This window comes from Pteropus vampyrus, unplaced genomic scaffold, assembly GCF_000151845.1.
Source record: "Pteropus vampyrus isolate Shadow unplaced genomic scaffold, Pvam_2.0 Scaffold152, whole genome shotgun sequence".
Taxonomy (NCBI): Eukaryota; Metazoa; Chordata; class Mammalia; order Chiroptera; family Pteropodidae; genus Pteropus; species Pteropus vampyrus.
The window spans coordinates 2,505,259-2,520,536 of NW_011888933.1; the positions used below are offsets into that span (position 1 = coordinate 2,505,259).

The 15,278-nt window shown below is 38.6% G+C and overlaps 1 protein-coding gene across 2 annotated transcripts in view; it reads right to left on the minus strand.

Annotated features, from left to right (window-relative positions):
• The window catches only part of ADAM23 (ADAM metallopeptidase domain 23), a 155,054-nt gene that overhangs the window by 107,866 nt on the left and 31,910 nt on the right, over positions 1-15,278 (minus strand). For both annotated transcript variants that reach the window (XM_011369705.2, XM_023536301.1), the window contains exon 3: positions 15,098-15,174. In XM_011369705.2, coding sequence (XP_011368007.2) covers positions 15,098-15,174 — 77 coding nt within the window. The remainder of the gene's footprint in view (positions 1-15,097; positions 15,175-15,278) is intronic.

Below are 15,278 nucleotides of genomic sequence, written 5' to 3' on the forward strand. Positions count from 1 at the left end.
CAGTTAAAGGCATAGATCTTTAAATGCTGTGTTGAGTAGAGATCTGTAGAATAGCACCATTTATATGAAATAAAATTATATGCCTCTAAACTATAACATACATATTTATAAGAGCACATACAAAAAACGGTTCATGGAAGACATTTTTGGATATTTGCCTCATTAGGACAAGAGTGGAGAGAATAAGAAGGAGACTGGAAATAGACAAGAATGAAAACATTAAACAATATTGGGGCCTTGCCCAGAAGGGTGCTGCCGTGTGCCACGATGAGAAAGATGATTAATAGACTGAATGTTTGTGTCACAGAAACCCTCTGCACCTGAAGCTAATGTAAAAATTAAAGAAATATCAGTCCCAATCACCAAAATATGCTATGTGTGAGTGCTTGGCTTCCTTCCAGTGTTCTCTAAAGTTAATGGAAAATACTGACTTTTACCACTAATATTTGTTTTACATAGTAGAGTAAATAAACAGCATGTTATTGAAAAAAATACATGCTTTTTGAAAAAAGAAAAATTTTAAATCTTGAAAACACAGAGGAAACGTTTTTGCTGAGTCATAGGTTAACACAGGAGAAAATAACCACAGTTATTCATAAAATGTTTTTACATAAATTCATTAGAAGATGACCTACTTTGAACAAAGACAATGGCCAAATACTTAGCCAATTTAAAGGGCACACCCTTATATACAATGTGCCTACTATATATATGCAAAAAGAGAATTTTCAATCAGATTTGGACAGTGGATTTGTTAATAAATATAATAAACAATACAAAGGTATGGCATTTCATACCAATGGTTTTTAGATTGTTTTTCTACACATCACCATCATGCTCCAAACTAAGTGAAGTTAGTGAGTTTTTGATATTATTCTTTCCAAAATAATGAGATCGGATAAAGATTAATTTTTGGCATTAAATTTGATTTCTGAAATAGCCTAATATTTTCTCCAAAGAAGACCCTAAAAACATATTTAAGTTACTGCATTCAATTCTAGCTAGAATGCAAAAATATTTTATCATATTTCAATGCAATTTTAGAAATAAAATTCAATTACATTTAACACATTGGAGTGTACATCTATTAACGAGTCATTAGTTTTTAACTGTTCTCTTAACAGACTGCATTAAGTTGATCTATAATGATGCATATTATAAGACTGTATAAGCTCATCTATAAAACATGAGACATCAAAAATCTGGCAGAATTCAACTTGAGATTGCTTTCACCTTGCAGAAACTTCTTACAGACTTCAATATACCATTTTTTAGATTGCAAAAAGCTCCTACTGCTTAATAGTACTGAAAACTGGCAGGGAGAAACTATAAATAACTTCTTACATGCTTGAAAAATAGTACTTTTCAAGTTAAGTATTAGAAATTTCTTTTTATAACTTTCCCATCTTCTTTTTTCTTGGAAAATACTTATTTTGTATTCTAGGTGAACACCTATGAACAGAATCTTGGCTATTTGGTGGGGGACAACATCTATCTCAGGATAAGAAGTGCTAATAATTGAATGAAGTAGACTGATGTTCAGTCTCCATAAGTGAGTGGCTTTTAAGTACAAAATTGAGACTTGGAGGTCAAAAATTACAGAAAGATAGGAAAAAAAAAAAGAACTCGATAAGTCAGCATGATGTAAGAAACAGCTACCTCAGACCTGGAGGTGGTTAGGAAAACAGTAGAAAACCACTCAATGGGGATAAAAAGAGATATTAGAGTCAGCTAGGAAGTTGGACTGCATGACATTTAAGGATTTATCTAACTCCAACCTCCCATGCTTCAAAGGAAGCTCATAAAAGAAGCTAAAAGTTGTTCTTGGAAGCAGGAATCAAATACACAAATATACATGTAACAGTTTTCATTAAGGTATCATAATTCAAGGTATCATAATTTAATCAAATCAGCAACCTTTATCAATCCTTTCCACTTCAAAGTGGAAATTCAAAAGTTACACACTTTAATGAAGTCAAAAAAGGTGGAAAGCTCACCTAACTCAGGCACCTTTAATACAAGAAACAAGTCCTTTAAAAAAAGAAATTTGTATCTTGACTTTAAACTCAGAAAAGCACCAGAGTAGGAAGTATTCTGCAATTAAATCCAACTCTCTTCAAATGAAGTATGAGGCTTCTACATTCAAAGCCCTAAATCAGAAGTGGAAGATGACGGAAGGATCCATGGTGGAGGGAAAGTGTGGAAGGGGAGTATGCCCCGCCTAACCACGAACTCCCTTCACATGTGGAGGCACACGCAGGCGAAAGAAATTAGGTTTAACTCGGAAGCATATTCTTATGTTCTTGGACTTCCCCTGATGCCAAGACTAGAATAAAGACAAGATGGACCCTCTGGATCCCTCACAAAAGACAGGAGAGGGACATCTACACTGCTCTACATAAAGCATTGCTGCAGCACTGTTTGTTAGTCAAATTATACTAAAAAACACATTTTGATTCCAGAGTCTGTATTATTATCCACTGCTGTGGCAGAGATAAGTCTTAGTCACATAAAAGGTTTTGTTTCCTTCCTAAAGGCCATTTTTTTATGATATAATGTAGTAATGTCCTCAATTATCATGGGTAACTACCCACACACCTGTGCTGCACACATGCTGAGTAACATCTGAGGATTTGTGGTTTTTGTACCTTGAGAGACATGTAATTAAGTTATTACCAGGAGTGGCCTTCAAAGAATATTAGTTTTCTTTTGGCTTTCAATATAGCTTTGCTATAGGATGGTAGGTACGGTGCTATGAGATACTCTACTTTGACATTAGTATCTGATCAAGGCATTAAGCAAGCCTTATATACTGGGCCCTACAGGAAGAAAGAAAAATTCCTTGCATATAAAACAGAACAAAATAATTTTTCAAACAAGTCATATAATATTTTAATTATAAAAAGTACTTCCAAACAGCGAATCTCGAGGAGAGCTATAAAGTCAAAACAAGGAAAATGTAGTAAGGGCATTTTGTTGGTGGTGCTGGGTGCAGGAACAGTTTGCTGCCTTTAATCCACTGACTTGGAAACCTTGCCTCAAACTGCTTTCATGAAAAAAGAATATCTAATAGTGTCTTGCAGTTTACTCATTTTTTAGAGTTCACCAAATCAAAAGCACAAAAAAGAACCAAGGTATTCAAAGCTGGATGAAAAAATAGATGTATTATTTACTTCTGAAAGCACCGTTGTCACTTGGTGTTTACACACTCAGTCACAAGTACATTAATGATTTCATAGAAATAGTTAACTAAAAGGAAATGGGCACATATGTATTTTTAACCTCAGTAAAACGTCAGTACTTCATTTTTAAAGCTCATAAAACTATTCCTGGCTGTTAGATACTAGTGAGAAAAATGATGCAAATTAACTACCCTGTATCAATAACCCATCATTTGTATATATCCAGTGAAGATTCTATACCAAATACCGACTCATCAGTGAAAATAAGTGAGTGCTCAAAAGAGTTACTGCCCCCAACCCATCCAAAAGTATTAAAATTCATCCTTAAATCACTTATCCTTCAAAATTCACCATCTCCTCTGTGTAGCTTTCCTTGATCCCACTCTAAATTGTGGGCTCTTTAAAGAGACTACATCTCATTCTTTTTCACACAATAACATAGCACAGTGCAGAAGGTGGGGGAGGGAAGACAGGCAAGTGCTAGAAGTCACACAAAGAAACCCTTTACTGTTGTCTGAATAAGAGCAAAGCATCTCCTTAGGGTCAAGTACCAGGTCGGTGAGTGCTCAAAGAATAAATACTAACAGTAATGATGAAGAGCTTCAGACACAATTAAGTCTCTAAGAAATTCTAGGGATTTATAGGAGACAGAGTCTTGTCCTTATGCTGTGATATCCTTCTTGTCACATAGTTTAGTCTCTTATTTATTGCATGTGTGAAGTCATTTGAGCTAAAAATAAAGGAGGAAAAAATGAAATGTGTATTCTACAATGTGTTTAGAGATTTTCAACCTCTGATTTGAAAAACATTCCTGTAAGAAATATAAATATATATTTAATTTTAAAATTATTTTAACAAAATAAGAAATTGAAACTTTTGGCAGAAATGGTCTTATGAAAAAGCCTATTCAAGTTGTTTTTAAACAATTGAAATACTAAAGCTCATGTATATCATCATGTAAGAGAAATTAGAAAGGACTTAAAGAAAGGACTTTTACAAACAAATCATAGTAAAGCAAAGTTAGAATTCAAATATCAGGGATTCTAATATTATAATTAATTTTAAAAGATTAGAGGGAAATAACTAGGCATGAAAGTCTAGCCTATGACTCATCAAAAATGGTTCTAGAAATAACACAGTTCCAGCAGAACTTAATAAATTACTGTTCAGAGCTAGATTTATGCAAGAAATAGGAGTAGTGGAAGTTAAGCAAAATGTTAAAAAAGGTAGGTGATATAAAATTTATTTCTCTAAAGCTCATTTTTGTAGAGCTTTTCAAACATAACTTCAATGGATTACTTCATCACTGAAAAAATGTCTCACTTCCCAAAGGCTTTGACAGTAGACAATCCTGAGTTCTGATTCCTACTGTCATTTACTAGCTGTGTGGTTTTATTAATTTCTCCAAGCCTCCATTTTCTCTCACTCACTTCTCTTGCCTACTACCTTCAGGCCCTCACCTACCTAACTCTCAATCCTTCCACTGGCCAACTCTTAAGCTTTAAGTCTGAGCTTACACGTTTAGCTCCACAGACATTTAGCTCTCTAACCACTCCCACACCTCCTACGAGGGATAAAAGCATTCTCTATTTTCCCCACCACACTTCTCAGACTGCAATTTAAATGCCTGTAGACCTGTCTTTTTCCTCCATTGTAAGCTTCATGAGGGAAGCATTTCTCTCTGGCAGCTTCAAAAGAGCCTGGCACTTAGCAGGTACTCAATAAACATTTCTGAAATAAAAAGTGCTTGGAATGGTTCATAAAAGGCTTCAATCAATGGAAATCTATTGATCAATCCTCTGAGGTTAGAAAGACCTTATGCATTTGGCTAATATAGAGAGTCAATATGAGAAGTCCATTTAAGTAACATTTCTGGTCATTCACAAAACCATGGTTGCAGACAACCATTATGCTACCAAATGCTCTACACCAGGGCTAAAGAAATAAATTTCTCCTTGACAGAAAAACGTTTATATCTCTAGACAGACTAACTTCTTTTATCAGATAATGGGAACTAAATACCCTAATATGTGGCCTTTCTCACTTAACTGTCAGAAAAGTAAGATCTATATTCAGTAACTACTGCAATTAACTCATTTCAGCTGCCTAGTAACATCGAATCTGTGCTTTTCAATTTTTTGCCATGATTAACTTCTGAAATTTTTATACATGAATCTGTCTTCAAAAGACCGAGAAGTGGTCTGAAGAATGAATCAAGTTCAAGTTTTATTTGCCTACATTCTGCATTGGGGTGGGCACTTGCCAATGGTCTCTTTTATTTTTTTTATTAGTTTTTAAAATTAATTAATTAATTTATCTTTTATAGTGACATCGGTTAATGAAATCCATTAAGTTTCAGCTGGACACTTAACTGTAAAGCATATATATATATATATATTTACACTGTGTGTTCACCTCCCATAGTTACATTTCTTTCTGTCACCACATATTTGACCCTGCAAAGGGTCTCTTTTAATCCATCAATCAAGAAATAGTCTTTTAATTCACACAGATATGTCTTTTACATCCTAAATTAAATAAACAATACAATGTGATCCAAATGACAATTAGATCTCTTTGATTTTGCTAGAAATTCTTAGATGCCATATTTTTTTACCCTTGGTGCTGGAGGCTATAGCCATAGACTCCTCCTTTCTGGGCAATTATGGTCTTCTCACCTCTTGGAACTTTAGAAAATCTAAATCCAGCTCCTATGGCCCTCCTGATTTCCTCAGCCTGGTATTTGATCTCCCTGGATCCCATTCATCCACATTAATTATTATCAACAGGCAAGAGAGCACAGGGTAAGAAAGTCTCCAACTGTAGGCAGAAGCAAACATCCAGTGTCCTTCACCACCTAAAAGTTATACTGGTTCTCATCCACCTATGGAAATCAAGAATCACTACATAAATAGCAATGGTTTAATCGTGATTTTATTTTTAATGCTTCTGCTATTATTATGCTTAATTGTGAAAGTCATTCTCAAACCATTTTGAAAGTAGGTCAGATACACATCCTAAAAAATAGGACTAGAACCTATTAATATTTAAGCAATATTTTATTATGAAATTTTTCAAGAGTTTCTGGACCTAATCTACCGACATAAAGATGGATCATCAAAGCAAATGATAATGGTAACGTCCAAAGCATTCAATATGGGGTAATTCTTCAGCCAGAAATTCCTGAGAGAGACCTGATAAACACTCATTTGATCAGAGAAAATATGGCAAAAGGAAGAGCTACCTGGCACAATAGAATCAAAATGTTTAGAACCAGATAGGAAAGGGTGCCCTAAGAAAACCCTGCAGCAATTCATCCCTGCCAGCACAGGAAAACTTAGACTACTACTAGGCCTCTAAAAGATATCAAAAGCACTATGCATCTACATCATATTGCACATGACACAGTGGCAATCGATACTTTGAGGATCTTTGCCTCTTAAAATCACTTATTATCACAGAAACTTTTTCAAAACTACCAAAATAGTTCACTCTTCCCTAAGTCCATAAATACAAAAAAAAAAAAAGGACCATAATCTCTCAAAATGCACTTGGAAAGTATAGTAGGAAAACTAGCTATGAGAGACAAACAGATTTACCCATTATCGAGCAGCAGCCTAATACTGAATGTCTCACTGCAAGAAGTAAGCAATAATTAGGATGAGTATTAATTTGCTCGGGCTGCTTAACAGAGTATCACAGACTGGTGACTTAAACAACAGAAACATATCTTCACACTTCTAGAGACTACAAATCCAAGATCAAGGTGTGGGCAGGGCTGGTTTCATTCCGAGCCCTCTCTCCCTGACTTGCAGATGGTCGCCTTCTTGCTGTGTCCTCTCATGATGTTTCCTCTGTGCACATGTCTGTGTCCAAATTTCCTATTCTTATAAGGACGCCACTCACATTAGATTAAGATTCATCCTAACAGCTTCATTTTAACTTAATTACCTCTTTAAAATCTTTATCTCCAAATACAGTTATATTCTGAGGAACTGAGGGTTAGGACTTTGACATGTGAATTTTGAGGGGATATAATCTGGCACAATAACAGATGGTCTGCTCAAACAAAAACAGGCTTATTTTAAATCCTACTGGGACCTTCTAGTTTTCTTTATATTGTTAAAAATTGACTAAAATTGTTCAATTCCCATATTCTCACTTAATATGAACAGATGAGCAATCATTAGAATTACACCCAGCTCATTTGTAAATGATATAGTAAAGCAGCCACAGAAGAATAGTCCAGACGGACAGCCCATGTCAAATACCAGCACGTGACTTAATCTCTCCAGGCCTTAGGATGCTCAACTGTAAAGTGGAGATGATCACATCCTCTTCACAAGGTCATTAAAATAATTTAAATTGGAGAATATGGGTAAAGGGCTTAGCACGGGGTCTATCACCATCATTATTATTGTAGTAATGAGCTTCCTTACACAGAGCTCTGAAATTAGGAAAAAAAGCATTTAGCCGATGAGTTAGCAGCATCTTAAAGACACAGAATCCTGAAATGGAGAGCAATGTTACACATATCCTCTACCTCCTTCAGACTAAAACCCAGAGAGCATGCCTGAGCTAGCAACCTCAACAAGACTGATTGAAACCTGGACTCCAAAAAGCCAGTCCTTTCCCTGCTTCCCTCACCCAGATGTGTAAGAGGAATTTCAGCAGTGATACTGATGGGCGGCAGACAGTAGGAGAGAAGTGGGGGGTCGGCACAGGCACACAGGGCCAGCCAATTGTGGTTCAGGAGTCATGTGCATTCACAAGCCAAGGCGGAAGATGGCTACACCACAGTCTCGGGTTGGAGTGCAGGTCAATTTGCCTCACACTCTTCTCTAGCCAGAGCTCGTAGCTTCTGGTCCTACTCACGCACAAAAGGCAAATGGGGCAGCAGCAGCGGGGCTGTTTCTTCTCCACACATTTCTTCTTAAAAACCAAATTTAGGTAGTTTGCCTTCCAGCTACCGCTTTGAGTTAAGGGTTCACCCATCTTATCTTCACACTCACGGGAAGTCTGATGCTTCCCGCTCCCACCACACCTTTGCTCTGCCATTTCCCCTTGTGGATGCTTCTTTCTCCCTCCCACATCTTTCCAAACAGAAAGCCACTGCAGCAGACTGACAGACCTGCCACAGGCCCTCAGCATTCACCTCCACACACTGAAGGCAGCTGACTGAAAAGACCTGAGACTCTTGGCCTCAGCGCTTTTATTTTACCCTAGAGGAGGTGCAGAGGAGGTACTGAAGAGTTAATGTCCCCAGAAGTAGTCCCCCAACAACAAGAGACTGGTAGTTGGTGGACAGAAGTCCAGCTTCCTAGCTCCTCAGCTGGAAAACGTTCCGGCATGTTCTAGAGAACGAATGCACAGACACCCAGGGTTCCTTGGTGGAAAGAGCCCAAGTCAGGCACAAGTGAACTCACCCCTTTTCAGTCCCCTCCTCTTCTACATCTCCCTTCCCCGCTCCCTAAAGGCATTTCCCAGAGTCCTTGCCTCAGGGTCTGCTACCAAGGGAACCAAAACCAAGGCGGCATCCTTTAAGAGGAACATCAAATCCCACCTTCCCTCCAAAAATCTTCCCTCAGCACCAAGGCCTCAGGAATCAATCACTTCCTCTCATGATTTAATACTATTTGCATATGTTTTAATCTTATGTCTCTACTGTGGGCTCCTGGAGAAGAGGAATTCTTTTACACAGCTCTGAATTCCCTGGGTTGCACAACACAATCTCTTATGCAAACTAGATGTTCAATAAATGTTTGTTGACTAAATGAAGAATAAATTAATCACCCTAATCAGCACGAAAGTCAGGTTCTTTATTTAACCTAACCAAAACTACATCAATGTGGCTATTTTCTTCTTTCAAAAGCACTGCATGAACTGCTTTTAATGAGCAAATTACTATGTGCATCTATGTCTTTAAATCAGCATTTTCTAGACATTCATCTTAAATCAAACACCCTGATTCCCAAAAACATCAGAACAAAGATCTTCTCCTAAATCCCTAACTACCTTACTGGATGCTTTACTTCAAATCTTTTCATCACGCCTCCATTCTCACTGAACACTTCCGCAAGGCCGCCCCCTTCCGTGTGAAGACATTAGACTACTCCGATGATCTGAATCCTCGCACCGCCCCATCTTCTCCTGCACACACTCATCAGTACACACCTCGAACCCCTTCCCTAGGTGAATGAAAACATCACCGCGAGTCAGCGCAACAGCCTCTGCACAGAAGACCGTGATCATTGAGGTCTGTGTAATTCTCTGAACTGGAGATGCTATGTCAATTTTCCTTTTCCAAGATTCCTGGCGGCCCAACATCAAATGTCACCACTATTTACATATGTACAACAAAGCCAAATCCAGATATGATCCAGGTCTAGCAGTGTCTCCCCAATGGGTTCATTGGAGGTTACAGAAGGCTTAATCTTCGTTGGGGTATCAGTCATCCCTCTATGTTCTAGCAAAAAGAGTATATAAACAACAACAAAAAAATGGAGCCAAACGTTAAGTTCAGAGCATTGAACACATCCTTCCAATTTGCAGACATGTCCAAGGACCACACATTATCTCATTTAATCCTTACAACAATCTACGATTTGGGAAGGAAACAAAAGCTTAAGAAGACTATATCCATTTAATGGCAGATGATTCAGCCACAGCATAGATGAAACTTGAAAACATTACACTAAGTGTAAGAAACCAATCACAAAAGGCTGCAAGTTGTACCAACCCATCATTTATATGAATGTCCAAAATGGTCAAATCTATAGAGACAGAAAGTAGATGGGTGGTGGCCAGAGGCTTGGGGGAGAGGAGAATGGGCAGTGACTCCTACAGGCACAAGTTTTCTTTCTGGGGCAATGAAAATGTTCTGGAATTAGATGATGGTGATAACTGCACAACTCTGTGAATACAATAAAAACCACTGAATGGTGTACTTCAAATGAGTGAATTTTATGGCACGTATCTCAAACTGTTATTAAAAAAGAAGTTGAGAAAATTGCCCAAGTTCACACAATTAGTTAATGGCAGCCTCAGATTCAAACCCCGGTCTGTTCGACTCCCAAACCTGTGCTTTCGACATGGCTCTGATTGCAGTTATTTCCAAAAAACGCTGGCTGAAGACACCAGTAAATTTAATTACAGGTAACACAGGCTTTGGATAACTCCAATCACACATAGGGAAAGACAATCCTCAGACCACCCCTGGGACCTCAAAGGATTGATACATATTGAGAATTAGTAATCCAGTAATCCTTTTTAAAGCTTCTATAACTTGAAACAATGGTTATTCTAGAGGAAAAACTAAATTAAAAAGGAGAGTATCCTGAAAGGAATCTGACTAAAAGTCCTCTGAGGCCACAATGAGGACCTTTTGAGCTAAATAAAATGTAAATCTGAAGGTGTGACATCCATGACGACCGCCTCACAGCGGCTCCACATCCAAACATCTTACCATGACATTGTTCTGGCTACACAGCTTCCTCTCTGATCTCATCTCTTCAGTGTCCCTCCATCTCCTGCCCCCTGCTGCACTCCAGTCACATCAGCTTCTGTCCCTCTTGACCATTCTATGTTCTCCTCAGCACTTGCTGTCTTACTGTCCCAGCTGTGTGGAACCGTCAGCCTCCAAGCTTTGTGTAGTAGCTCATCTTTGATGATCACGTCTCAGCTCAATGTCCCTCCCGAGACATACCTTCTGGCTTCTGTGACATCTAAATCACATTGGTCACCTCCACCTGCAGTCCCTCTCCATCACAGAGACCAGTTTATGTTCTTTAACACACTTATCTGGTGCATTTAGTGGTTCACCTCCACCTGCAGTCCCTCTCCATCACAGAGACCAGTTTATGTTCTTTAACGCACTTATCTGGTGCATTTAGTGGTTCACTGCCTCTTGCCGTGGAATGAAGCTCCAACAGGGGAAGCAGGTGCTTTGTCTAGCCTGTTCTCAACAGCATCAGCACCTATAGCAGTCAGAGGCATATCGCTGATGCTCACTCGACATTTGCTGAACAAATAAAAGACACACACCTCTGCCCTGAGATGCCTCAGCAAGCCAAGGCCTCACTTGTTCAATCCATGAAAGCACAGATTCCAAAAGGTTCTCCTCTCAGGAGTTCATATGAGGGTAATCTTCATAAGCTGGCAGTCCAGGCCTGGTGACATCATTAACCATTTACATTCTATGGTCACTGCTTTCATTGGTTTATTTCAACATCTTTATATTTCGTTCCCTCACTGAGCCCATATACTTGTCATATACCTGTTGCCTTTTCCCTCCTCTAACAACTTAAAATTGTTGTACGTGGTGTGGCAACGACCACCCTGCGGTGGCAGTGAGATCTCTCTTTCCTCAGGAGCTCTTTTGCTTCCTCCATGACTGATTAAAAATGCTCTTGACTCTAACTTTATTCTAATATGGATCAATTTTTAATTAATCTCAGCCATTAAAAGTCATTTAAACTCAAGGTGCACCCTGGCCAACACATGTCACAAGTTGATACAGTACAATTGCTATCTCCAGGTCATATCAGTATCACACACTCACATTGTTCTCAGGTGGCTGGGGACTCTGCGTCAGGGAGACACCACACGATTGGAGCTCTCATGGCCTCCCTCCCACTGCATTTAATTCTCCCTACAGAGATCTCATTTTCTCCTAGTCTATAAGCCTCCTCTTGACCTCATCTCCCTTTCTACCAAGACTTGATCCTAATACTTAACTACCTGTTATTTACCAGAATTCAGAGGTCTGCCTCCACTGTTTTTCCTCTGTGCCACCACCAGAAAAAGTGAACCTTGATCCATACTACAACCTGCCTCCTTCCTCACATACTGAAGTGATGTAAAAAAAAAAATCAGGAAGAATGATGCTAAGGCTAACACATAACACTTGATTTCTACAGGCTGCTCATAAATTCTTTAATATGACCTTGGTGAGCTTCCTTACTCACTCCTCTCAGCAATTAACCTAGACTTTCATCATTTTCCTCAAGTCCCAACCTACCCCATCTTCCCTCCCCATCCCAATCCCAACGGCAGATACTGCTGTCTCCAAGAAGGAAATCTTCAGAGACGCATCTGCTGAACTCCATCCCTTCAACTACAAACCAGTCTCTACCTGCAGACACGCTAATACCATCACACAAGTTGGGGATGAACGCTCTCCTAGTTCAAAACTAAATTCTGCCCTTGTGCTCTTGATCTCACTCTCTTCTGTCTTCGCCCAGATCTTGCTCCATAAATTAACTTCTCTCTCCTCTGTATCATCCCCTCTCACTCTCTTATCAGCTTCATCTCTCAGCCTATTATCACTATTATCTCACTCTCTTATCAGCTTCATCTCTCAGCTCTGTTATCACTAAAAGTCCCTCCCTTGACCCCCAATGTCTTCTTCTAGCTACTACCCCTGGCGCTCTTTCCTTCTGAAACCTCCCCAATGGGTACTTGCTGTTTCTACATCATCTCTCATTCACTCCCAGCCCATGGCAACCTGGTTTCTGCCCCTAGAGCTTCACTGAAACTGCTGCCTTCAGACCACCACCGATTACTTAATAGGCAAATCCACAGAGAAGTCTTTGCTCCTTATCTCACTAAATCATTCTACTGCATGTGATGCTCTAGATCACGCCTTTGTTTTGAAACTCAGTTATGCTTCTGATTCTCCTCCCACTTCTCTTATCACTCATTCTCTGTCCCGTCATGGGCTCTTCTTCCTCTCCTCAACTCTTAACTATCTTCCCACGCTCCCGGAGAATCTCATTCACAACCATGTTTGTGATTAGCATTTGTATGGAAATGACTCTCGACTCTATGATCTCCAGCTCCCATGTCTTCGCTGAGCTTCAGACTGTTATATCCACCTACCTCTTAGACACGGCTTCATGTGTGTCCCAAAGTCCCTCAAATCAATTATGTCTATTCTGATTTCACATTCCTTTCTCTTCACCATTCAACCTGTTTGTTCCTTGTGCTGCCCATTTCAGCTGAACACCACTTTCCACCACCACTTTCCACCAAGCTATATAATCAAGGCGCCTATTAATTTTAACACTTCCTTCTGCCTCATCAACTACATCAAAGCAATTCTAATCATTTTTATTGACTGAAGACTCTTGAAAGCATTCCATCTCCATGCCTCTCAGCATTCTCAGCACTTCCTGAAAACAGAATTTCTGTTTATTCCCCTACTTCATTTTTCACAGTCTAAGGGACGATAGCCAAGCACTTGAGCATGACATATAAGATCTTTTATGACTTGGGCTGTGTCCTGCTTCATCTCACTCTGCCTCAACCTTGTAATTTACTATGAAGTTCAACAAAAGACTCATGCAAGACTCAGCCTCATCCATCTCCAAACTTCCCTTCCTCTTTAGCACTTGTCCTCCAAGATTTAGCTCAAGCATCATCTTTTCCAAGATGCCTTTTCACATTCCTCCAGCCTGAAGAGCTGCCTCTCTTTGGTGCAATCATAGCATTCCATGTTTATCTCAAGTAGAACAAATTTCACATTTCTAAAGTTACATATTTATCTATCGACCTCTCCCAACTAGACTATAAGCTCCTTGTGGCAAGGGCTACTCATAGTCAGAGCTCAACTTGACTTCTCTGCATGTTAAAGATTAGTGGTAAATAACTTTCTGACTTGTTTACAGACCTCTAAATACGCTGGATACCCCATCTGACCCTTTCTCAGTCATTTGATTGGGAGATCTGCCATGACCATGATGTTTTAATGTTCAAAACACATAGCAATGTTGGTTGCTATCATCACGCTATGGTCTGGAACGACAGTCTCCACTGCAGTAAGAGTTAAAGAAATACAGGACCCTAAACACTAAAATTAGCCACACCTTGCTTCTCAACATAGTCTAAGATTTGGCAAGACAAATCTCTCAAGTAGGCACAGTGCTGACGCAGCATGGTAAAAAGGAACTCAACCAATGCTCAGCAGAGTCAAAGAAGAAAACCTGCAATACCTTTAACAAAGGAAATTCTCAATTCTGCTGATTCATTCTGACTTAAAGCTGCAATAACACTTGAGTAAGGTGCACCCAAGCTGACTCTGCATTTTTTTTCTGCAGAGTTCACAGAATTTAGCATACAAGAAATTTAATAGTTGTTCTTTATAGTCTTTTACCGTTTCTCAGGTATCGACTGTGGTCACTTACATTATAGCGTCTCATAGCATTACGTGGTATTTTTCTGGCCAAGATGCAGCCCTAGTCAAAATACTAATGAAAAACTCACTTATGTCAACAGCTCTTGCTCACGATTTGTACAAAGATATCTGTACAATTGGTTCCAACTTAGGAAATAGCACTGAAATATCAACATAAACACATGCTCAGAGAAAAGTCAGGTAAATTTTCAATAAGACCAAAATTTCTAAAAACCTGTACTAGAGCAAATTACAAAGCAAAAACCTTCTCGAAATATTTGCAAGTCATCATTTCCTTTGTTTTTCATACAGAAGTCATGTGAACTGTATAATGCCAGGTAAAATGCAAGAAATTTCTGTAAGAAATTTCTTACAGAAATTTCTAGACTAAAGTCCAATTATACTTGAGCCAGTAATTTATCATGCTTCCTATACATAGTAATGATTGTAGTAAACATTTAATTAGCTAGCATTACTTCAGATATTTATTTCACTTAAAATCATAACACCTAAGTACTATATTTGAGATATTTAACAAGTTAAATACTAAATGCTTTTTCTTTCAGGAAAAGAAAAAAAAGACAATTAACTTCAGACTTTTATATTTTTCTCAGTGCTATCTGACATATAATCAGCTAGAAAGTACCAGTTGCTTCAACAACAGACATTATTTTAACCAAACCATTATCATGAAGTGAAGTTTTACTGCACTTGCTTATCAGAATTATGACTAAATACTTACTTGTTCAGTGTGAGGTCAAGAATAAACTTGGAACCGAAGGCTTCAATCTGGAAGCTTGCCTGGGCCAGATGGACAGCCTATGGATCCAAAAAGACAGAAAAAATGCTTAGTTTACTTTCCTGTCTTTAAAGCTGATTATATCCATATCAAGAATAATATTTAATAAGAACTTTTTAATGAA